This window comes from Aphanomyces astaci (assembly GCF_000520075.1).
Source record: "Aphanomyces astaci strain APO3 unplaced genomic scaffold supercont1.7, whole genome shotgun sequence".
In the NCBI taxonomy this organism is placed as follows: Eukaryota; Oomycota; class Saprolegniomycetes; order Saprolegniales; family Verrucalvaceae; genus Aphanomyces; species Aphanomyces astaci.
In genome coordinates, this window is record NW_009798270.1 from 859,405 (window position 1) to 881,710 (window position 22,306).

Genomic DNA, 22,306 nt, shown 5'->3' on the forward strand with positions numbered 1-22,306 from the left:
ATACGTTGTGGTTATGATGCTGACATAAGTGGATTGAGACGAGAGCGGTCTACCTGTCGGCAGCGGGGTGAGGAGGCTTGGGAGTTGAGTTGATGTCATCACCGTGAGCATGGTGATACGGCTTTGCTTCACCATTTAGACTGTACTGCTTCTTGTCTCCGCCATGACCATGGTGGTTATGGTGGCCGCCTTGCTTTTGATGCTTCTTGGACAAGTCGAATGCTTCAGACATGTTGAAGGCAAACACCGAAATGACGGGTTCCAAAAACATTCGAAAGATCGAATCCACTTTTTTCGAACCCCACGATCGGCGAATTTGTGGCTGAAATTCACGTAATTTGGCTTTGTTTTCGTGTATTATTTCAATTATTTTCAACGTTTGATCTTGTAACGAGCAAAAAGAGGACATTCTGCAGTTGTGCCATTATCCACCCGCTGCTTACAGTAAGTTGGCGCCTTCGTTGGCGTGTCCACAGACGAATCCAATCTACTCACTCGTGTTGAACAAAAGTAAAAGTCCAATTTAACAAGGTGCTCGATGATCCATTTTAAGGTTGCACGCGTAATAACCAATCAATTCCTAGAAAGGCCGTTTTTAACCTAACCGCACAAAAATATGCAAATGGGTAACTTAAACAAAAGGTCTGGTTGAAGTAAAATCCACCTCATTTTTTTTACGAACTTTTTGGGCAAGGAAAAGTTGGTGCGGGTAAAAATAATAACTGGTCAGTGCAATGTGTCCAGATATGGACGGTGGAGGCTGTGACTGTGAGCTGTGGTAAGGGCCAGTCTCATGGCCAAAGAATCATAATAATGACGGAGCTTTGGCAACCAGAAGTGGTTGCTAAAGACGGCCGGCCCGACAGCGAAGAGGCCAAGGGCATCCAAAACCCATACTAGTACTAGCATAGAGCAGAAATACATTGCCAGACGTTGTTTCGAACGGAGTAAACATTCATCGGTGGCTCCTTGTTTGATCTGCCATCGTGTCCGACAATGGTCACCACACAAGCTACTGCTGCAAGTGTAGTTGCGAACGCTACGATATCCCCGGCCTCCATTGTGCTTCGGTGGAAGACTGGTTCGTGGATACTGACCCTCAAGTTGCTATTCGGTATGCATAATGGGCGACTACTTTTCACCTCATTATTAATAACTTGTTGTAAAGTTAAAATCACTAAAGTTAAAATCACTCAGCGGGCACTTACTGTTAATGGCGAGTCACTGCCTTCCACGACAGCATCTCCGAAAAAGTGTTTATAAGCCCATTACCTCAAGTCAGCTCCACGCAAAGATGTTACCTGTTGCCCCCAACCATCCCAGCGCGAGTACGACTCGTCCAAGAAATGAAGAATTCCATCGTGTACGCCTCTGGGTAATACTGGCAGCCTTGGGCTAGCATCTGCATCCCAGTGCAATTTGTGTGGGTTCGAGCAAACGGAACCCAGGCTACTAGTACTGCATCGCATGACAATCTCTAGTTATCGTGTAGATCTTTGTCCAGCCTGTCGCCGAACGTCTAAGTTCCCTGTGCACAGTCTGGAATGGGCTCGTACTGGTGCCTCGGCTGCGTTTGAAGCAACGCTAGTCGCACACATATGCCCATCGTCACAGCCGCAGTCGTGAGTCCCAACGTGATGGCATTCAGCAGCACTTGGTTTACAAACACGCCCACCGCAAGGGCCATGGGCAGCACCATCACCCCACTCAGCACATGGTTGGACAGATTCACTGCCGATGTCGCACTTAGTTAGCGTTTGACATGTCACTTGTACTGCGTGGTACCTCGATACGGACGCGCCAAGTCGGCATGGGTAAACCGCAATGTCAACGCCCCGCTACATTGCACTAGCTGAGCCAGGATCGACAGTGCATTGGTCACGCCCAAGATCGTAGTAAAGTCCATACAGCACATGCCGACGCTGAGCCCGTAAATAAACAGCAGCGCACGGCGCGGCGACCCCGTGGCTTCATCTCGACTACCGGTAGAACGCAAAACTCAAAGTTCAAGATGAATGGTCAGTACTGTATGGGGGTCCAATCCAATGTAGTCCCACAAGTTGCTTACTGAGCAAACCACGACGGCGCGAGGCCAACGTCGGCCATGCCTGCGAGGCGGAAGCCGTTGGCAGACGACTCCGCCAAGTACAAGCCGAAGCTGCTGACAGTGTTGGCCACAGCAACCCACTGGCCCAGCCACGGACCCCCTCCGATGGCGCGAGCGATCACAGGAAACGATCCGTCCGTCCACGTAGCATACGCTGGTTGGTTGACGCCGACGGCGGCTACGAGGGGCAGCATGTACGTCCCTGTGATGAGGAGCAAACTGGCCACCATAGCGCGGTGAAAGTTGGTCTGCGGATGTTGAATCTCGCCCGCGTACGCTCCCATGGCATCGAACCCTCGAAAGTTCCAAAATAGCACGCTCACGAGTCGACTCCACTGCATCTATAATACGCGACGACGTGTGGACACAAAACATCATATGCGACGACGTGTGGACACAAAGCTTGGAATGGTGTGTACCGAAGAACAACTACTGACGGCCAACAGATTGCCCCACTGCATTTGTGGCAGGGCCACCAGCACGAGCACCCCAAATGGCAAGAGCACGACCACGGCTACCCACGTCGACGCTTTGCCAACGAAATAGAGGCTAAAGAGAGTCGGAACCATGAAAACGGTCAGAATGAGCACGCGAATACCAGTCTTGGTGGCCCACACCATGACACTGTCATGGTCGGAGGAAACACCCAAGAAGAGCGCGTCTGTGATCAAGCACGGGTACACGGCGGCGTCAAATGTACTTGCCATCCACGACCAATACCCGACGTAAAACCCCCAAGACGACCCAAACGCCATGCCCACCCACGTGCAGAAGCTGCTGTCCACTGGAAACGCACTACACAGTTCCGCCAAGAGCAAGTTCATCGGCAACGAATACACAAGGGGAAACACTGCCAACGCCGTCAATCCGATCAATGGGCCGCATGCTGACACGATCTCTTCGCTGCCAAACGGACCACCACATACACTCAGAAAGGTCATGAGGACCACTGGCACAAGGCCAAGTTGCCGCCGCGTCGTCGCCGCGGCCTCTGTCACGTCTAGCGATTCCATACGTTTAGCCGTTGAAAGGGATACCGACCGGATACTGTATCCGGATGATATTACTGTAACTTTACTTGAAAACTCACCGCCGAATCGAATCACGAGTCGACGCTATTGGCTAATCCAATTTTGAATGGATTTGATTGGCTTTTACAGATAGGACAAGTATATTCAACGACATCAGAACTCTAGCGTGATTCGATATTGATTAGACAAACCGCGCGAATTTTGGAAGTTTATAGCGAATTCACAATCCTACTATTGATAAAATCGCCAACAACTAATCGAGCAAAGGATGATGGTTGCAATATGATTGGCTAAAAAGATTGCTTGTAGTATATTTGAGTCACAAAGATACCACTTCAACTTAGTTTCATATGAAATTTCGAAGGTCCGGCGATTGTTCAACCGCCAGAGGAGGAAAATTATGATCACAATATATATATAGGAGGAGCACGATCGCTTGTTCATTCGTTGTTATCGTCGTCGTCGAAGGTCCCCCCACTCAACGACGGGTTGTACGTTTCAACCATGTCCCAGTACTGTTCCACGTGTTTGGTTTCGAGCACTTTGCGCGCCGTGACAGTGTTGCGGCACTCCTGGAACCGAAAGTTGGCAAATGCGCGCTTGGCCACGACACCTTTCCACACAAGGTAGCACTTTGGCTTGGTCTTGCCAGACTTGTGTTGTTCTTCGTGGTTCTTGTCGTCTTTATGTACGGTGTCGCCGTCTGCTGGGGTGGTGTCGTCGTCCTCATTGTCTCCGTCCTCGTTGGACGGCGTCAACGACCAATCGATGCGACGACACATCAACTTGACGTACGCCTTGATGCTTTTGGGGCCGCCTTCGACCACGACCAAGTTGATGGCGGCATTGTCGGTCACCGTGAGCACCGCGCCCGTGAGCTGCAGCTGCTGCGCGTTCACGTCCACTTTGAACTTGTGTTGGGGATGCTCGAGCGTCGGAACCTTGAACACGGCCACGCAAATGTCGCCGGCGGCGTCCTTCTTGAGCTTGTTAAGGGTCTTCTCGCGCCGCTCCTCGGGCGTGAGCTTACGCGCCAAGTTGCGCATTTCGTGGTTCAGCTCCCGCTGCGCCACCTGCGCACGGACCTTGCGCTCGACGGCGGACGGGTCGGCGACTGCCTGGTCCTGCAGCACGCGCATCATGTTGGCCAGCTTCACCTTGGGCTCTGGCGGCGGCAACAAGCCGAGCGCGATCTTGTCCTGCGTCTCCTTGAGCCGCTCGCTACGCGTCGTGCGGCGGATGCGCTTTCGTTCGGCCTTGGTCAGCATGATGGGCAGTGTCACGATCTGTTCCTTGCGCGCCGACTTGATACGGGCAGGATGCTCGATCAAGTGGGACGTCCCTGCATGTTTTAGGCGCAGGTCCACGAGATAGTCCAGCGTGCCGCCATGGGTCCCACGCCCGATGATGGTTTTGGCAAACCCATGCTTGTCGACCAAGTCTTGCTTGTCTTTGGGTAAAAATACAATGTCCCACCACTCGACTTCGGGCACGGGCGCGTCGGGCTTCATCGGGACGTCCTCGACGTCGAACAAGACTGGGTTGACCCCGTCCTTGTCGCTGACGGATGGCGGCACGGCGGTGGCGTCGGGAACGTCGGCCACTGTTTCCTTGACATACGCATTCGGATTGCGCCCGGAGGAAAACCCGGCGAGCATCTTCTTGGCTTCCTTGGCACGCATTTGCTCGCCTTGTTTCACAAACGTGCCTTGTTTGACAAAATTGAAATTCTTTGCGCCTCGTCTACAAAGCCATGACGTGAGCAGATCAAACGTGACGTTGGCAATATGACGTACGTTTCTCGCTTTTTCGTCTTGAGACGTGGATCCAGGGAATCCATGCGATCGTCCTTGTCAATAGTGCGAAAGGACAAGTATGGGTTCACGGCCTTTGGCACGGGTTCCTTCTGGGCATCGGCAACTACTCAAGTCATAAAGTCACGCTGAGCGAGCGAATTGAGGAAGAAACGACAGACAGACGTACCGCTAATGTTGGCTTTAAGGGTGGCGTTGGGTGCAATGGTGGAAGCGATGACGTTGCCTGAGGCGTCAATGTGGCGGCCTTGGTCGTCCAAGAGCAGCGGTGCTGGCATGAACGACTTCTTGTCAAACCCTGTCCATAGATTCTGGACTTGGCTAATCTGTTCTCGTGTGGACTTGAGAATCTTCTCGATGCGAGCTTCTTTCTCTGCGGCTTCCCGTGCCTTTTCCTTGTCGTGTATAGTGATCGGCGCACCAATGTGTTTCGGCAGTTGTTTCGAGATGGCGGCCGCTGCTGCCTTCGCGAGGGCCGCTGGATCAATCTTGGGCTTCTTTGTCACTTCTCCATGGCTTATAGATGCTGATGTATCATCACCTAGAGTCTCTGGTTCGCTAAAGCGGCTGCGCTTCTTGCGCGGTTTCTCCACCGTGGGTTGCATGATGCGGTGGTCGGTCGGGGAGCTATTACTGTAAGCGCACTTTCCTGACCCGTACTTAATCGCGTATTCGGATAATCACTAAGCATCCGGATAAAAAAGGGTCGCGCTGATTGGTTCGTTCGATTTGTTACTCCGGATTCATTTGGATAACCTTCAACCAGCAGCTTCGTGATGCTACGTCATGGACAACGATCCATTTTCGTTTGAGAGGTATGTCGCAAGAGCAAGCGCAGCCAGCCATCCGCACCGCCAATGTGTCCGTGGTGGACTACGCCACGTTGGCCCAAGGAGGCGACTGCGGGGCGCTCATTGAAGCCGCATTTGGTCCCGACGGGTTGGGCATTCTGGCTGTTGCTAACGTGCCGGACATTGAAGCTCGGCGCGCGCGCTGCTTGCCGCTGGCGTTCAAAGTTGCCACCTTGTCGGACGAAGTGAAGCAAAAGTACGAGCTCGGAAGTGCGTACTACAGCTTTGGATGGAGCCATGGCAAGGAGAGTTTGCAAGGCAAGCCAGACTTTTCCAAGGGGTCGTACTACAACAACCCACGCACAAACCGACCCACGGAAGACGAACACTTGATGACAACGTTCCCGACGATGTACCACCCGAATATTTGGCCCACGGGTACCTCTGAGCTTTGGCCTGGTGTGTTTATCATGTCGCCGTCTGTGTAGATGAGGTGCCCGACCTTGAACCTGCCTTCATGTCGCTGGGCCAATTGATCATCGACACGGGTCTCTTGGTCGCCAAGCAATGCGATGCCTACGTCGAGGTACCCATCACAGCATGGATTTCGATACATAATATGGTGGTTCTAGTCCAAGTGCCCTACGTACGAAGCAGGGAAACTGCATCGCCGCATCACGTCCAGCCGCGTTCCATGTGGTCGACTCTTGCATTACTTTGCATTGGATCCAAAGGTACAACGCATTCACTTTGCCATGTCAAATGATATGCTGGTACCACTTGACTCGCCAACCCTACACATAGGACACCGTCCCTGCCCCTCCTACTACTACTAATAGCCCGATGACCGAACGAGATTTCTCCAACTGGTGCGGCTGGCACAACGACCACAGCGCGTTGACCGGTCTTGTCCAAGCCCTCTTCACAGACATGGACGGGAACGTCGTCGAGAACCCTGACCCAGCAGTATATATATATGTTCATGCACGATACAAACTTCTCGATGCATTTCATTCACGCCACTTATATGTCAGGCTGGGCTATACATCAAGACACGACGAGGGAACATCGTCAAAGCTGTGATCCCCACGGGCCACCTCGTGTTTCAGATCGGCGAGTCGTCCCAGATTCTCACGGGAGGCATCTTGCAGGCGACGCCGCACGCCGTCCGTGGCCCCCAAGTGACCGGTGTGAACCGCGAGACCCTCGCGGTGTTTATGAGTGTCGAGCACGACGAGCCCATGCGCGTGCCAGACACGATGGATCCGCACGCAGCCGGCCAAACGACGCACTTGCCCGCGGGGGTGCCGTCGTTGCTGTCTCGATGGAAAAACTCGATGCTGTTCCACGAGTTCACAGCCAAAACGCATAAAGCGTACTACGACTTGCAGCACCAGTAGCTAGCGTTCATTCCAGGTGTTTCTGTTCCCTCGTAGACTACTTACCTTCAATGGAACGTCGTGCGCGATGGGCGTACTGTATCATGGCATGTTACAGCACTACTATATATCAACATTCAACCCCCCTTGAGTCGCTCCACAGGCGCAGTTATGTGTATGTTGACGATGCACGAACCAAACACCGTTACAGTACTTTCTTGTGTAACTGCTACAACAGTCCACAACGGAACTGATCCTTCAACATGTAACTGACAAGTACACTGTATATATGTTTGGTAAGACGAGGTGGTCGAGCGCCATCGTTTGCCCGTGTCCCCCTCCTCGAGACGCAACACCAACGCTTGGCCACATTGCATCGTATCGTTCGTCACGTAGTATGTATGGCCTGCTCGCCACAGACGTGCTTTGATCGGGAGAATCGGTGCCAGTCATCGAATTCGCTTCTCACTACCATAATTCCAGAGGTCCATGGGCTTACCCCGTCATTCTACTAAACCTCCCCCCAACTCGACGAGCCAAGATAGCTTTCCGCTAGCCATGTACAAGTCTGCTCTATCGGCGTCGTTCCTGCAAGCTGCCACGTTTCGGCAAAATCTGTGGCCACCTTGCATACACAGCGACATTGAAGACTGCTCGTCCACCACTCTGCTGGCAAGAGCTGAGGTGACCCTCATATCCTAACCACTTGGTGCTCATGCTTAGCTTAAGAGTTTTGCCATGCTGGACAGCCTGGTGACGTTTGTACAGCTGTAGCTGCTCAGCCAGTCCGCCCCATGTTCAACCAAGTCGCTACACCCATGCGGCTTGCACTACGCGTCCGCGCGCAGAAGGTTTAAAGTCTCTTTGACTACCTCGTGTCCAACGTTTTGGGTGTCAACACATTCGCGTCGGTGTGGGATGTTGGCTCGGTACGATCGCGCGGCCTCGAGATCGAGCGCGTCGGTGGGACCACATTTCCACGCCCTGTTGTCGACATATTCGACGAATTCGACGGTGGAGCTGGTCATGCTCGAAGTCGGAAACAGACCCCACGCCTCGAAACGGGCGCTGGGTGTTCATGGCCGTGTCGACGTTTGATGTCGTGACGATCTTGCGAGTGCGAAGGCGACTGTGGCCGTCGACGACCATAGCGGTACAAATGAAGTCGGTTGTGGACCAACCCACAGGTACTGTACGTTGCAAATTGATGGCCCGACCTTTCAAAATCGCATGTACCTGTGGGGGGTGCGGTATCTAGGTCAAACCTACGTCCCTGTTCGACGGTAGCTGGTTTCCAATAGTGTGCTACACGATAGCTCATCGTTTGGATGCGCCACTAACGGACCAAAGGGCATTTGCATTGAATCAAATGGCCATGGCGAATACATCGACCATTTTGTGGACGTTGACCGTTCGCATGCGAAGTAGTTCGACGCTGGCCGTCAGGATCGTCGGGGGCAGCATGAATATTGGCGTGCCGCACTCTTCAAGGGGTGTCAGTGGGGTGAAACCTCACGTATTGAACGTATGCGACAGCGTTTACAGGCGGTTTTGGAGCTCACATCGATGCAGGACGTTCGCGTCTTGGACTGCTTTGAGGTCAAACCGAGCATGATTATGTTGGTGTCCCTGTCCGACGGCTTCTCCGCGGCGAATTCGTCGCCCAGTGGCGTCTTCAGGGACGTCCTGACACTCTTGGCCGTTGAGTTGGCCTGACGATCGCCCGTGGAGCCGTCATGAGCGGCCTCAATGTCTTGATATTCAAATCCCATCGCTTAGAGTTCTTTTCAGACACCGCGCTTCCGTTTACAGCCGACGTGTACTGGTCTGCCACCGTCATGATCATCGAGTGGCCAGACGATGTCCTCGTGGGACATTATGGTGAAGGAGCCACAGTCGTGTCCGTCGCCCCTGCCCTGGGTTCGAAACCGCCTCGACTGTATTCTCGCAAGAGATCAGTGTCGTTCTTCAAGGCGGGAGAAGTTCGCGCTCATGGCGCACATGACGGACCCCCTGACCTTTGCCTACCTCCAATGTCGAGACCTACAAACATGTGATCCGCCTCCCCAACGGCAACATGATGCAGTTGTTCGTCTACCCGAACGACATGTACGACTTGCTGCAATATTATCGAAGTAGCCCCCGCCGATATTCACGACGAAGGAACCCTTCTCAAGAGAAATGTGCCCTGGGAATCATTGTAGTACAGTGCTATTGAGACCCCCTGTACTCTGCTACAGTAGTACTAGTAATTAATGGAGAAAGGCGTAGCTCCAGCCAAGATTTGCATATATTTATACAATCCGCGCCGCGACGTTTGTTTGGCTAATGCCCTTTCCGCAGAAAAAACAAAAACAAAAAAACAAAGGAGACCCTATAGCCAATCAGCGCCTACATAAGCTATGCTGACCAATGGGAGATCGGTATTCTCACTTTTCAACATCAAAATAGTGCGAGTGTTGGATTATTACATTATTGTCCAACTGCAGAAAGGATGGCGGCACTTCGAGACTACCAGGAGGAGGTGGTGAAGATTGCACGTGAGCGCAATGTGATCATGGTGGGCAACACCGGGATTGGGAAGACGTTCGTGTCGATCATGCTGCTTCGCGAGCAAGACTACTCGCTCAAACGTGCGTTTGTGATGGCGCCGACGCGACAACTCGTGTCCCAAATCCACTCCAAGATCGTCAAGCTCACGTCGCTCAAGGTCGACGCGTACTGCGGACGGGAGCTCGAGGTGTGGGACAAGATGAAGTGGGAGCACGAGATTCTGCTCAACAGCGTGTTCGTGTGCACCCCCGAGATCTTGCGCAACCTCATCACCAAGGGATACATCACCATGGATCGCATCAACCTGCTCATCTTTGACGAGTGCCATCACGTGGGCAAGCGCCACCCGTACAACCAAATCATGAAGCTGTACGACCCCACGGACAAGCGCATGCCGCGCGTGTTTGGAACCACAGCATGTCCGACCAAGCACTGCAGCGTCAACATGCATGCCGTGGTCAAGAAAATCACACTGCACGCCCACGACCTGGCGAAGTACGCGGCCTGTGCGCCCGTGATACACGAAACGTACGAGCCCAACGTCGACTGCCACCCGTCCACGGTTGTGGACATTGTGTCGCGGCTGCTGTCAGAGCTGGACGTGCTCGACGTGTTCAGTGCGTTGCTGTCACAAGGCAAGTACCGCCATACGAGCACTGCCGAGAAGCGCGGGAAGCGCATGACCAAACTCCTGGACGACTGCAAAACCATCTACCAGAACCTCGGGCCGTGGTGCATGTACCGGTTCATCGAGCTCGAGATCGACAAGCAGGCGCGGTCTTCGTCCGTGCGGTGGACATCCGCGGATAGCGTCGTGGGGCTGGACGTCCGCGCCGTGGACGTGCTTCTGCGCTGCGCCGACAAGCGCCTCCAGACGCGGATGGCGTGCACCCCCAAGGTGGACAAGATCGTCTCCATTCTCCACGACAAACTCTTTGCCGGCCGCATCCCCCTCGCGACCCCTGAAACGTCCATGGCGCAACTCCACGGGGAACAAGCCACGCACCAAGATGAGGCCGACCTTGCAGCCATGTTGGAAGACGCCGTGTACGTGGATGCAGTCGATGGCAGCGACGACGACGACGCAATGAGCGGCGAAGAAGACGAAGACACCTTGCAGTTTGAGCCCCTTCTCCCCCACGACCATGACTCGGGGGCGAATGATTCGCTGGACACACAGCTCAAGTGTGTCATCTTTGTTAACCGCCGGGCCGAGTGCCGAGCCTTGACAGACTACTTGAACGCCAAATTTGTCGCCCCCGCAGCGATTGGTCGAGAGGTTGACGACGACGACGAAGATGTGGTGATGCAGCACGACAATCGACACGATTTGTTTGGGTGCATGTTGGGCCAAGCCAGTGCAAGTGACGCCGCGTCCTACGATATCCCAGACATGCAATCGATGCTCCAAGCGTTCGAGTCGGGTGCCGTGCGCGTCCTCGTGTCCACGTCCGTGTCGTGCGAAGGCGTCGACTTTCCGTTGTGTTCAATGGTCATATGTGGCGATCCGCTCACGTGCCCCCGCAAGTTTATTCAGGTAGGTTTATCACCCTGCCCCCCCTTTCCCCCCCAGTTCCCCCCCCGTCTTGTGGGGCACAGCGTAGTTGTTGTATTGCACATGTATAGTGAGGTTTGGTCTCTGCGACAAGGGGGATGCATGCATCGGCACGAGTTATCCAAGCTAGCTATGTGTGTTTTCATCTTTGGCGGGAATAGGTTCGAGGCAGAGCGCGGCACACGGACGGCGTGTGCTTTTACCTGACGGATGTGTCGTCAGTCGAGGACGGCGCCATGTTTGATGTGCTCACGCGGCAAGCCGAAGAGATCAGTGCGTTGAAATTCGGCTGCGATAAGCAAGTGACGCTGGGCATGGAACCGCGGTCAATCGTCGCCTTGGCCCAGTCGCGAGAGTACACAATCGTCGGCCTCGACGACGGCGAGCTCGTGGCGGCCACGTGTTCGCTGCGGGTACGTCGCGCCTGCTGCGACGAGGTGGTGGTGATGACACGTTGAATAGGTGGAGAAGTCTGGCGCGGTGCTCGACTTGGACTCGAGCATCTCGGCGCTCCACATGTTTTGCCAGTCGTTGCCGGATTATGAAAAGATGGTGCTAAAGCCCTCGTTTGAGTTTGTGGAAGCACGCATTGACAAATTGCCCATGTTCAAAGCCAAACTGACGCTGCCCGCCCCCGTGGGTCTCGCGGCCATTGAAACGGGCTTCATGCGGACGAAAACTATCGCTAAAGCATTGGCGGCCTTTCACGCGTGCGAAATGCTGCTCCGCCAAGGCCGACTGGACGACAACCTCAACTCGGTGTACCGCCGGACCAAACTACGGGATGTAGTGCTTGCCAATGAAATCCAAGCCCTACACGACCGTCAAGTGAACAAGGCCCTTCGCAAACAAGTGCGAAACATGTAGCGACGACGAAATGCCTTGAAATTTACGAAGTATATGTAAATGCCATCGTTTTATGTCGAGGGGCGTTATGGGTTTGGAGTGTGTAGCTACAGACTGTAGCTGGAGGATTGGATGAAGAAGATCAGCTATGTGTTTAACGTTACTAGGGGGTTGGATATGCTTGAAAAGGCAAAACAATACGATATGATTGGACTCGTTGGTTAATGACTGAGTTTGAGGTCACAACAGTTTGGATAAGAAAATATACTAGTAATATGGCAATGTGTAGTAACGATTCTATACAGATATATTGCTCCTTCCTTCGTCAGATGTAGTAGTGCTGTATGTATTCGTGGTGGTTACAACATAAACGCCAGGTCGGGGTTGCGGAGGCCGTCGCCAAAGTAGACCGACCCGTAGTGCCCCGTGCGCGGCTTGTGGAAAAACACAAAGCCCGGATACAACAAGTTGCGCAGCAACACAACGCTGCCTGTGCCGTCCTTGCGCAACGTCCAAGTACCGTCAAGGTCGACTGTCAACGGGTCCAAAAAGTCGGACGGACGCACCAAGCCCGGCGTGGCGAGGGCGTTCTTGCGCTCGGCAGAGGTCGCTTCACGGAAGTGATGGTAGCTGCCCAATTGCAGCGCTTTCTCCCAAGTCAAGCCTAACCAAAGGGGATCAATCAAAGGGCAGTAGCCGTGGACGATTGCGTTTACTTTGCACCTTGAAACAATCGATTGGGAACCACGTGATGGGTGGCCGACACGACGAACGCACCGCACGGAATGAGAGACGTGTGGCTGTCGACGGCCTATATATATATATATATATATATGGTGAATGCATTGATTCGTATTCCTTGATCGTGTTGGACGTTTTGTGGACCTCGACAATCAGCACCAACCGATCCACTTCGCGAAACACCCCGTTCTTGTTCTCGCCTTCTTGGGGTTCCGATTCCGATTCGTCGAGGAGTCGCGATGGGTCGCCTTTCAATCGACCGATGAATCGACTTGCTTTTTCGCGCTTGTCCTTGCTCACTTCGGGAAACTGCTGGAGCTCCGGCGACGTGTTGGTGCTGCCCGAACGTAGGATTATTGCGTTAAGAGCTTTACCACCTCCTTAAAACGAGTGAATGGAAACGACAATCATCTCACCAAAAGAAGAACTTTTTCTTGGGGGCGTCCACGCCGTCGACAATGGCCACGCTGATCAAGTAGTCTTGCGCTTCTCCCGATATCCGACCCCACAGCCGCATCGACTCGATGTTCTCCGTGGCATTGCGCTTGATGAAGCCAATCTCTAGATTAGACCGTTCTTGAGACGTCAACGCACTACCAATGCTGCGGCTCACGATGTCCAAGTACTCCAGTTCCATCCCTCTATCTGGTATCCCGAACTTGTGACGTTTGGTGCATTCGCAGTTGCGACCCTTCGGTACTCGGAGTGCATTTGATTGGTTAAACCTGAAACGTCTAGATTTATTATAAGTGCGAATAGTCACATTAAGTGCGACGGCCACCTATGACATGTTTGTGAACTTTGTCAAGCTGCACAACGTAGTCTCCATGCATTGTTATTACATGCAACTTTATACATTACTGTACTAATTACGCTACGTAGCACTGGATCACGATTGGGCTTGACTAGGGGTCAAGAGCGTCTTCTTCATGCCTCCCAAATGTACCATGGAGCTCATGGACGGGCGGACTTCATTCAACCCCAACACCGTGTGATTGAGCATTTTGATCCACCCGGACCGGCCTTCGCTGTGGCTGAACCCGTACAAAAAGTACGCGATGATCGCACATCCGATCCAAATGCAGCCGCGGGCAATGTCCTTCTCGGCCAATTGCGCGACCAAGAACCAGTTCACTGTGATGGACAAGAGGGGAATAAACGGTACTAAAGGCGCGCGAAACATGTCGGCGCCGCCAATGTTTTGGGGGCACTTGACATACAGCGCGGTGCCCAGGGCGAACGTCACCGCGAGCAACCCCATCGACACCCCCAGGGCAACATGGCTCCTGCCATCGACAAACCCTTTCTGGAACGTCATCATGGCGGCACACGAAGCGGCGACGGCCGCCGCCGTAAGCTTGTAGGCCAAGCCAGGAGACGACTCACGGGTGCGAATGAGGAGCAACGACGAGTTAGTCATGATGAACGACACCAAAATCCCAAACGACACGATGTTCCAGATGGCACCGAATGGAATCACAAACGCTACGACGACGAAGAAGCCCCCGGCAATCACAGTGCACCAAAACAAGTTGCCCTTGCTGTCCACGCGGCCAAAGATCTCGGGGATCAACCCGTCCACGGATAACGCGTACATGAGACGAGGTTGGGCGAGAAACGCAATCAGCACCACGATAGGCATGGTGCCGACTTCCCCGATGCGGACGATCAGCTCGGCGGCAGTGTACCCCACAAAGCCGAACGCGCCAGGGAACGAGAAGTATGTGAGGTTGCCGCGGGGGTTGCCGTCGGCGTCGTTGCCCATGTCGTACGGCAAGTGCGAGTACACACTCGATGGGACCATACCGGAGAGGGCGAGGGAGGCAAAGCAGGACAAGAACATCGTGCCGAGAATGACCCCGATGACCGCGCGGGGCATGGTCTTGCGGGGGTTCTTGGCTTCCGCCGCCAGGCAGCACACTTCATCAAACCCGATAAACCCAAAGAACGCCTGCGACGCGCCAAGCATGATGCCTGGCACGCCAAAAAGTTGTGTTGTTTCGTTCTTGGGGGGGACGAACGGGGTCAAGTTGTCCGAGTTGGTGGCCGCAAACCCAGCCACGATGATGACTAGCACCACCGCGACCTTGATCGTCGACACGAAGTTGATGAACACCTTGCCAAAGCGAATGCCGGCCAACAAGATCAGCACGGACAAGAACATGATGCCACTGCCCAAAACGTTGTAGTGCTCCTCGTTCAGGAACGTGTGGTCACCGCCGCTCTCGTCCGCCCATTCCTGCACCTTTTGAGCCCACGACCGCGCGACGCCAGCCCCCGACATGCCGTACTCCAACGTCAAGAGCCACGCCGCCACGAACGCAGGAAGTTCGCCGAGAACGTGGTACGAGTACGCGTACGTCGACCCGGACGACGGGACCAACGCACTCATTTCCATGTACGCGAAGCCGCTCAGGATGCACGCCACGCCCGCGATCGTCCATGAGATAAACGCGGCAGGGCCGGCGCCTCCACCAGATGCACCGCTGATGATGTCCCCCGTGGTTGCAAACACACCTGAGCCTACTGTGCCACCGATACCGATGGCGATCAAGTCCCACAGACCGAGTTCACGAGGCAGTTCTCCCTTGAGTTCTTCCGCGTTGATAACCTCGATGGGCTTGGTCCGGAAGAGGTGCTGCAGTATGCCCATTCCGATGTCAACGAGCCACAAAATTGAAAAGTACACGGAGAATTTAGCCAGTGCGAAAGGTCCAGTCACTATACGTATACATGTACATATTGTTCGTTCACAGTCAAAACGAACACCTGAAGCCACCACGGTATGCGATACGCCGCGATTCTTTGGTTGACATATGAGACACCGAAACTCCACATGCAGTATCGGCTGGCTTGGTCTGTATCTTGGCTTGCCATTCCAGAAAGTTTTGCACTTCCTCCGCCAAAAGCGAGCGACGGGGAGATGCAGCCACGGCACAGCCATGATGCTTTGACGTGGCGATGGGTGCGCTATGTTTGTAATCATGCAGGCGTAATGCCGATGTGCACCGCGAAAAATGACATGACAGCTATTGTGACGAACTAGTCATAGATTCCATGATAAAAAGTGAGACGACCAGCTAAAAACTGTGACAAATTTGTCAGAGCTTCGATGATTGCTCCTCGACATACAACTACCAGTATACGTCTATGTATAGTACTAGTACGGTACAGTACTATAATATTTTCAATATCATATTACTACCTCCGGCCGGAAATAAACCAGCCATTTCATTCTTGGAGGTTTTTTCAGAATTTACCGGAATAAATTATGTTATAGAGACTGAAAACATGTATCCGGATAACTGTCACGATTTGATACTGGTTATATTATACACCTGCAGTAATTTATATTCTGTACAAAACATAGTTTTAAAATGTTGCTGACTATTGGTTGATGCAGGTAGAATGCATGTAAGCCACCAACACTCATAGCGTAGAACCCACTTATCCATTAGGGTATTCATGTTTAAGGTATTATATTCCACAGGGATACTGGCCATACTAAGACGTATACAACAAGCATACTTAGGGCAAAATCAGATAACACCATCAAACAAAACACCAATTTTACCAATTTTCACCAAATGGCTGGTTTATTTCCTGACTGGAGGTAGTATGTAGTATTAATACAGTACTTCAAGTATGTAGTATGAATCGATTACAGTACTCTGGAGTACTACAGTAGTACTATACTTCGAACTAACAGCTACGTACAGTAGTATGGCATGACAACTCGGATCCATCCTAACGCTTCAAGTACGTATGACTAATATTACAGTATGAATTGCCACGTATTTCCCACTACTGCGGGATAAGTAAAACCGATCACAATTCTCGCCGCGATATTTCTTTGCTTTCCCCATTCCGCAGAAATCACGAAGTAAAACGAAAAAAACAATGTAACCAACGTACCAAATCAAAAATACTAAGGGCTGGTCTGGATCCACATCAAAACATTATGACATAAACTGTTTTGACAAGTCAGCAAAATTTTCCCAAAGCCTCATATCATATCCCATGAAAAAAGAAGAGAAGAAGTATCTACAGTACAACGTTGTCTGGATGCCAGCTGAATTTATGAAAAATTATTCGATTTCCGATTGACTGTGAAGTGCAAGACTTCAACGTGAACACAAAGCTCCATAAAAAAGTTGGGCCAAATCGGTCCATTTTTTTATGCCATACCTACGTAAAATAAAAAAATACCCGATTCTGTTGAAGTTTGGAGACATCCCAACGCACAACATCTCGAAAAATGGAATATTCCGATTTTGGCAACTTTTGCTTGGAAAAATGGCCATTTTATGCCATTTTTCGTGGCATAGAGACCCGCCCTAAAGTCACACTATTTTGCGTTTGGTGTTTTTTTCAGTGTCGTTATACGCTGCGCGTCATCCGAAGCCCGCAATTTCAGCAAAATGTTTCATTTCAGGAGAGGATAAGTTGTTAGAGGTTCCCAGACTGGCCCAAACAATCCTCGGAAATATAGCAATATTCAGGCCCAAAACGCCATTTTAGGACCGAATTCAACAAATCTGATCAAAATTGAAACAGGTCTTGCTTGACAGTGAAGAGATTTACAGTTAACCCAAATCCAATAATTCCACGTGGGATTTATTCGTTGAAGAGGTCCAAAACGCCATATTACAAAATGGACATTTTAGCTCCTTTTTGAAAATGGCATTTGGTTACATCCCATTGCGAGAAATTGGAATATTATTTTTGAAATGTTACCAGACGCACCCTAAATACTGTAAATTGCGAAAGTAGATGCTCCTACCGGATACAGTTCCATTTTCCGGCAGAGCAGAGTTTATCCGGAGCCAATTGTTGAAAATCACAAAGTCAACAAAATGTATGGATGGTGTCCAAAGTTGGTCATCTGCAATGGAAAGGACCCAAATTTGACCGGATAAGTGGTCTCATACCGATAAAGTTTCATACTAACATTAAGGTAATCTTCGTGGCCAAAGAATACTGCCCTATATTGGCCATATAAAAATACCTTTGGTTTAAAGGCTATTATATTACTCGACCCATTCTTCGCCAAATTTGATTTTGAGAACTCGGACGCTTGTAGAAACGACAAGTATTCTCCATATTCCCCGATCTAACTAGTTTTCCCGTAGGGTTGATACAAGACACGCTTGAACTTACAGTCGACGACATCAACTAACGATCTTTTTCCAATATCTCGGGCAATACGAACTCAATTAGTATGAGGCTTCGTATGTGGACCAGCTGCGTTTCACTGTTCCAACCGAATGCCGTGAAAACAAATATTACTTGAAATATACTGGCCACAGCGTTGGAATGCATGTCCATTTTCATCCAGAAAACAAATAACACGTGTAACTTTATTCCAAATTTTGATATTAATTTATAGAGGTTGAATATATATATATATGCATACGAGGAGGGATCTTGAGTATGTAAACATGGTTAAGCATACAATGCCACGCCATCTTGAGTTTGAAGGCAATGGATATCGCTGTTGATGAATGCTTTATCTTCGTCAGAACAGCCAGATATCGTCACTTGACCAAAGAGGAGCGATTAGGCATCCTCCGTTTGCATGATTGGCTCCACATCCACGGCGCCGTGTCCTCGTCCAAACAGATAGCCAAAGCTCTCGTTCGCAGCCTTGGCGTTGTGAACGATGTATGGTGCGACTACATGTCCGTGACGTCCCACCACCAGCCAACACCACCGCCCTCCCAACGGTGGTGCCACGAACAAACAGGGAGTTACGGGAAATACAGAATAGTGTAAATTCAAATTGAATACATTTAGCTTACACTTGGTATTGCGGTTCGCCGTTTTCCAACGACAATTGAGTTAAGTTGGCGACAGCACGAAAACTTTTAGGATGGAGGTCAATACTGTGCCGAAAAACGCGTGACAAGACGCCGAACAGCTTCATGCGTTTGTTGACGGTATCGTGGCGAGCCATGATGTCTTTGTGGCGCCTCGGGTTTTGAATTTGGGGTCATGGGTAGATAAAATAGTTGGGATAATTATACCCTTTGTCTGCAAGCGTCAATTTAGCACGGCGGGCCATGCTGATGTAGTCATCGTGTGCCAACCGCAAGTCTGACCACTCCCTACATGGGAGCCCTACGTTTATCCAAACAATGTTACCCGCCCGAATTCAGATGCCGACTTCGTAACGGAGGCCTGGACCATGGAACTTGTGGGAGTACCATTTGCGATCAAAAGGTAGCTGTTCTTGGATGCGAAAATCTACTCCATCGAGAGACACAATTGCCCTGTCACTTGGACGACTCAACTCCAAACGGCAATCCAACTCAATCTTGCATAACATTAGTTTTAATAGCAGGTTGATATACAACCACGTTGAGACTAGCAATTAATGTAATCCAAACTCCAAACCCAGTGTCGAAAGGTCTTTCGTAGGCTTGAGTAATGCAGTGATGAACGTCTTCAGTACCCTATACTTTGAGAAAGAGCAGCGCCCAAAGCAGGTGGATTGGACGCGAGGACACTGGGCGTCGGTCTTCAACCATAGTCCATACAAGGCTAGCACAAAGGGGGTCACCCCAAACATAGCCTTGTATCGTCGGCAGTTGGACTCTGGAGGTGCACCATGACGGTTGATCATGCGGCACCCATGGTGCCACAAGGTCGGTCGGTGTCAACCGACCTGCCATCGATTTCGAATTTGCGCGCTTTCGTGAAACGCAGTTATCCGGATTGAAGTTGAAGCTGGCTTACTATTATCAGTTTTGTGTAAGCACCACTTGCAAATCGTGATCTTGGATATAGTAGTACATATAGTAGTAGTAGTATCTACTAAATGAATTGAGACGTCCACACACACAACAACGAACATGTGAACAAGGCGAAGAAGACTGTTCGTCCGAGGATACCGTGATGAATATGCAATACCAAAGCAAATCCTCTCGTAAGTGTCTACTTATTATTGCATAGATTCAATATCCATTGAGTTTATACAAGATTAGCTCGCAGAAGAGAGTGAAACCAAGTGCTTAAAAAGCCGAATTCGTCCTCCTTCACGATGAATGTGTGTGTTTGACGTTAAATTCAGCGAAGATCATGCGCATTTGGTACACAGTACTTGTAGTAACGGTTGTTGATACACTTGTAAGCATTACATATCCAGCATTAGATTCATAATCCTTTGGTAGAAAGTCGAAATATCGTGGGTCAAAGTATTCTACATGTCCGAATTGAAGGAAATTCGAATTCAACAGAACGTTACGAATGAACGTATTGAACATCTAGTACTCTAGTAGGTACTAGCATTATTCAGATAGATTTGAAATTGCGCGCGCAATCCTCGTTCATTTTCGAAATCTACTTGCAATGCACCGACAACCACACGCAGGACTCGCGGCCACACGAGTAGCATGGAGGACGCCACCTCCATGTGAGGCTCAGGGGCTACTCGACGACCTGGTGAAATCGAGTTGTGTGAGTGCGTCAACAAATGCTCGTGACGTCTGCGATGAGCATGTATTATTCCAGCAGTACAGCTTCGACGCATTTCGCACCCACTTCCGAAAGGCTATGCTACGACACGGAGCAACATGTAAGACATTGTGTATTTACACTATCCTTAAAATCACTAATGTATGCAGTGTAATCGAGAACACCTAGGTACGAAGCGACTGAAATTCCGTGTTACGAGGACATCGCATTTGAGTTTGGTGAAGAGGCTTTTCCAACATCCGATCGAATTGTCAAATTTGTTAGCTACCCTTGCAACATTTACCAGTACCGCCGTCACCCTTCGTGGGAAGTCAGTATTTGTGTATTGTTCGCAGAGCCTCGAAACGCCACTAACGTGGAAGTCACAATCGGCCCAACCAGCGAACCGTCGAAATTGGTTTTGAGAAGCCCAAAGACACATGGAACGTGGACGCAGCCTATGGGGATATCAAGGTTGGAAAAACCGACACCTTTGACATTCTACCGCGGACTATTGCTGCACGAAGCACGAATCGGCGCTGAGTTTCTCCGTGCCACCGACCGGAAGCCCCCCAAAGCACATGCAACTATCAACTTGCCTGTTCAAGTTCACTTGGATAGTCTGAAAGTGTTCAAGACGTTCAGCTAACAAACTATTTTGTTGGAGGCGACGGTTATGAACAACGATCTCCACGAAACAAGTGCTTGGACCCTGTAGATGTTTGATTCACTTCATTGATCAATAGCGTTTTTCTTTATACTAATAGCATACTCATTTGATTTGATTTCTCATGTCGTTCTCAACAAACAATGGGCAAACATACACGGCTAGAATCATTGGATACAGGATTTCCCGCAATTCCCAGGTTGTTGAGATGGTGCAGGCATTCGTTCGGGACTGGCGAGCGACGACAACCCTCACGATGGCCGTTGATGTCATGGTGTACCTCAAGGAGGTGTTCGTGCTTGAGTATGAACGAGGAAAACAAAAAGCAGTACGACGCAACGCTGCGGGGTGTTCAACGTTTCTTAAAATAACAGGATACAAGCGCGGGAAGCGAACGACGTCAACGTACCACTCGTCGACCAAGAACGTCATTGTACGCGACCCATACATGCAGCAGATGCAACAACACATTCGGTCTACTCATCGCCCGTACATTTTGTACACTGACGAGTCCTACATCCACCAGTATTAAAAGTGCCGGAACCAAGACTTGTACCACCCATCGGACCTCATGGATATCCCTGCCAAGGAAAAGCACAAGGGCAGCCGCTACTGCTCTCACCGCTGCCATCTTGGACTCCCCGACGTTGCAGAGCAAAGTGTTGGTGCTCGACATCTTCACGGGTGGAACGACCGCAGCTAAAGCCCCCAAGGACTACCACTCCATGTTCAACCACGTGTACTACGTCAAGTGGCTCGAAGGGTTGCTTGATGAGCTAGACGGGGAAGGCGTCTCCAACGCCTTCATTGTAATGGACAACGCCAAGAATCACAAGAGACGACCTACAAACTCACCATCCTGTGGGCGACAAAGGATGTGTTGTTGCAAGCGTGCGCGCTTTATGATATCGAAGCGGATGTGTCGGAACAGCTCGCATTGCTCTTACGTGCGGCCAGTGGTGGTGGACATGTCCACGAGGCGCGGCCACACCGTTGTGTTCACTTTGCCTCACCATTCAGATTTGCAGCCCATAGAAACAGTGTGGGCGATTGTCAAAAATGCCATCGGACGGCAGTACACGGAGATGACCAAGTTTCCCGAGGTGAAAGCGCGACTCATTGACGCATTTGACAACTTGACGCAATGATGCAACCAAGGGTTGTGTGATGTTGGCTGAGGGGAAACTGCAAAAATTGTACGAACACCTATTACAAGTTGATGCATTGGAGGAGGAGTCATCAGTCATCTGAAGACGGTGAAAGTGACGAGGGTGACAGTGTCATCGACTAGATTTTATATTCTTGAAAATATATATTCATTTTCCACGAACTCTAGCGCTAAAAACTCTTTATATCTATACGTACCC

At 50.9% G+C, this 22,306-nt stretch overlaps 11 protein-coding genes across 13 annotated transcripts; 6 read left to right on the forward strand and 5 right to left on the reverse strand.

Annotated features, from left to right (window-relative positions):
• Nucleotides 1-1,464: 1,464 nt before the first annotated feature.
• On the reverse strand, nt 1,465-3,120 carry H257_04221 (the record flags this gene model as incomplete). 2 transcript variants are annotated; one of them, XM_009828633.1, is made up of 4 exons in its annotated part: nt 1,465-1,731; nt 1,786-1,979; nt 2,069-2,448; nt 2,527-3,120. In XM_009828633.1, 4 exons carry the CDS (start codon nt 3,118-3,120, stop codon nt 1,520-1,522), a joined length of 1,380 nt encoding a protein of 459 aa, XP_009826935.1. In that variant the 3' UTR covers nt 1,465-1,519. The 2 variants fall into 2 exon arrangements, with proteins under 2 accessions (XP_009826935.1, XP_009826936.1); XM_009828634.1 differs by having other exon boundaries at nt 1,786-2,448.
• A 410-nt stretch (nt 3,121-3,530) lies between these two features.
• On the reverse strand, nt 3,531-5,577 carry H257_04222 (hypothetical protein). The gene is made up of 3 exons (XM_009828635.1): nt 5,122-5,577; nt 4,935-5,058; nt 3,531-4,881 (listed from the first exon to the last, which is right to left on the reverse strand). Exons 1-3 carry the CDS (start codon nt 5,555-5,557, stop codon nt 3,579-3,581), a joined length of 1,863 nt encoding a protein of 620 aa, XP_009826937.1. The 5' UTR covers nt 5,558-5,577; the 3' UTR covers nt 3,531-3,578.
• Nucleotides 5,578-5,709: 132 nt separating this feature from the next.
• Nucleotides 5,710-7,278, forward strand: H257_04223. 2 transcript variants are annotated; one of them, XM_009828636.1, is made up of 5 exons: nt 5,710-6,181; nt 6,232-6,329; nt 6,376-6,477; nt 6,548-6,709; nt 6,778-7,278. In XM_009828636.1, the coding sequence occupies exons 1-5, from the start codon at nt 5,770-5,772 to the stop codon at nt 7,141-7,143; spliced, it is 1,140 nt and encodes a 379-aa protein (XP_009826938.1). In that variant the 5' UTR covers nt 5,710-5,769; the 3' UTR covers nt 7,144-7,278. The 2 variants fall into 2 exon arrangements, with proteins under 2 accessions (XP_009826938.1, XP_009826939.1); XM_009828637.1 differs by having other exon boundaries at nt 6,548-7,278.
• A 333-nt stretch (nt 7,279-7,611) lies between these two features.
• H257_04224 (hypothetical protein) lies at nt 7,612-7,896 on the forward strand (the record flags this gene model as incomplete). The annotated part of the gene is made up of 2 exons (XM_009828638.1): nt 7,612-7,806; nt 7,846-7,896. The coding sequence occupies 2 exons, from the start codon at nt 7,612-7,614 to the stop codon at nt 7,894-7,896; spliced, it is 246 nt and encodes an 81-aa protein (XP_009826940.1).
• A 56-nt stretch (nt 7,897-7,952) lies between these two features.
• On the reverse strand, nt 7,953-8,271 carry H257_04225 (hypothetical protein; the record flags this gene model as incomplete). Its single annotated transcript, XM_009828639.1, has 2 exons — nt 7,953-8,106; nt 8,171-8,271. The coding sequence occupies 2 exons, from the start codon at nt 8,269-8,271 to the stop codon at nt 7,953-7,955; spliced, it is 255 nt and encodes an 84-aa protein (XP_009826941.1).
• A 226-nt stretch (nt 8,272-8,497) lies between these two features.
• Nucleotides 8,498-8,838, forward strand: H257_04226 (hypothetical protein; the record flags this gene model as incomplete). The annotated part of the gene is made up of 2 exons (XM_009828640.1): nt 8,498-8,638; nt 8,668-8,838. 2 exons carry the CDS (start codon nt 8,498-8,500, stop codon nt 8,836-8,838), a joined length of 312 nt encoding a protein of 103 aa, XP_009826942.1.
• A 20-nt stretch (nt 8,839-8,858) lies between these two features.
• Nucleotides 8,859-9,179, forward strand: H257_04227 (hypothetical protein; the record flags this gene model as incomplete). Its single annotated transcript, XM_009828641.1, has 1 exon — nt 8,859-9,179. One exon carries the CDS (start codon nt 8,859-8,861, stop codon nt 9,177-9,179), a length of 321 nt encoding a protein of 106 aa, XP_009826943.1.
• A 431-nt stretch (nt 9,180-9,610) lies between these two features.
• H257_04228 (hypothetical protein) lies at nt 9,611-12,158 on the forward strand. The gene is made up of 3 exons (XM_009828642.1): nt 9,611-11,212; nt 11,392-11,643; nt 11,693-12,158. The coding sequence occupies exons 1-3, from the start codon at nt 9,617-9,619 to the stop codon at nt 12,095-12,097; spliced, it is 2,253 nt and encodes a 750-aa protein (XP_009826944.1). The 5' UTR covers nt 9,611-9,616; the 3' UTR covers nt 12,098-12,158.
• A 167-nt stretch (nt 12,159-12,325) lies between these two features.
• Nucleotides 12,326-13,507, reverse strand: H257_04229 (hypothetical protein). Its single transcript, XM_009828643.1, has 4 exons — nt 13,234-13,507; nt 12,962-13,154; nt 12,800-12,887; nt 12,326-12,740 (listed from the first exon to the last, which is right to left on the reverse strand). The coding sequence occupies exons 1-4, from the start codon at nt 13,452-13,454 to the stop codon at nt 12,436-12,438; spliced, it is 807 nt and encodes a 268-aa protein (XP_009826945.1). The 5' UTR covers nt 13,455-13,507; the 3' UTR covers nt 12,326-12,435.
• A 121-nt stretch (nt 13,508-13,628) lies between these two features.
• H257_04230 (hypothetical protein) lies at nt 13,629-15,487 on the reverse strand. Its single transcript, XM_009828644.1, has one exon. The coding sequence runs from the start codon at nt 15,468-15,470 to the stop codon at nt 13,707-13,709; it is 1,764 nt and encodes a 587-aa protein (XP_009826946.1). The 5' UTR covers nt 15,471-15,487; the 3' UTR covers nt 13,629-13,706.
• A 5,660-nt stretch (nt 15,488-21,147) lies between these two features.
• H257_04231 (hypothetical protein) lies at nt 21,148-22,087 on the forward strand (the record flags this gene model as incomplete). The annotated part of the gene is made up of 2 exons (XM_009828645.1): nt 21,148-21,464; nt 21,529-22,087. 2 exons carry the CDS (start codon nt 21,148-21,150, stop codon nt 22,085-22,087), a joined length of 876 nt encoding a protein of 291 aa, XP_009826947.1.
• Between the last annotated feature and the right edge of the window lie 219 nt (nt 22,088-22,306).

Bases quoted from the DNA above. Each gene is read 5' to 3' on its own strand.
- H257_04222 (XM_009828635.1), bottom strand. From the start codon at position 5,557: ATGCAACCCACGGTGGAGAAACCGCGCAAGAAGCGCAGCCGCTTTAGC. The intron at 5,059-5,121 runs GTACGTCTGTCT...TGACTTGAGTAG, and splicing joins CCTTAAAGCCAACATTAGCG to TTGCCGATGCCCAGAAGGAA. The intron at 4,882-4,934 runs GTACGTCATATT...ATGGCTTTGTAG, and splicing joins AAGACGAAAAAGCGAGAAAC to ACGAGGCGCAAAGAATTTCA.
- H257_04223 (XM_009828636.1), top strand. From the start codon at position 5,770: ATGTCGCAAGAGCAAGCGCAGCCAGCCATCCGCACCGCCAATGTGTCC. The intron at 6,182-6,231 runs GTACCTCTGAGC...CCGTCTGTGTAG, and splicing joins CCCGAATATTTGGCCCACGG to ATGAGGTGCCCGACCTTGAA. The intron at 6,710-6,777 runs GTATATATATAT...CTTATATGTCAG, and splicing joins TCGAGAACCCTGACCCAGCA to GCTGGGCTATACATCAAGAC.
- H257_04228 (XM_009828642.1), top strand. From the start codon at position 9,617: ATGGCGGCACTTCGAGACTACCAGGAGGAGGTGGTGAAGATTGCACGT. The intron at 11,213-11,391 runs GTAGGTTTATCA...TGGCGGGAATAG, and splicing joins GCCCCCGCAAGTTTATTCAG to GTTCGAGGCAGAGCGCGGCA. The intron at 11,644-11,692 runs GTACGTCGCGCC...CACGTTGAATAG, and splicing joins CGGCCACGTGTTCGCTGCGG to GTGGAGAAGTCTGGCGCGGT.
- H257_04229 (XM_009828643.1), bottom strand. From the start codon at position 13,454: ATGGAACTGGAGTACTTGGACATCGTGAGCCGCAGCATTGGTAGTGCG. The intron at 13,155-13,233 runs GTGAGATGATTG...ACGTTCGGGCAG, and splicing joins AAGAAAAAGTTCTTCTTTTG to CACCAACACGTCGCCGGAGC. The intron at 12,888-12,961 runs GTCCACAAAACG...ATATATATATAG, and splicing joins GGTTGGTGCTGATTGTCGAG to GCCGTCGACAGCCACACGTC.
- H257_04230 (XM_009828644.1), bottom strand. From the start codon at position 15,470: ATGGGCATACTGCAGCACCTCTTCCGGACCAAGCCCATCGAGGTTATC.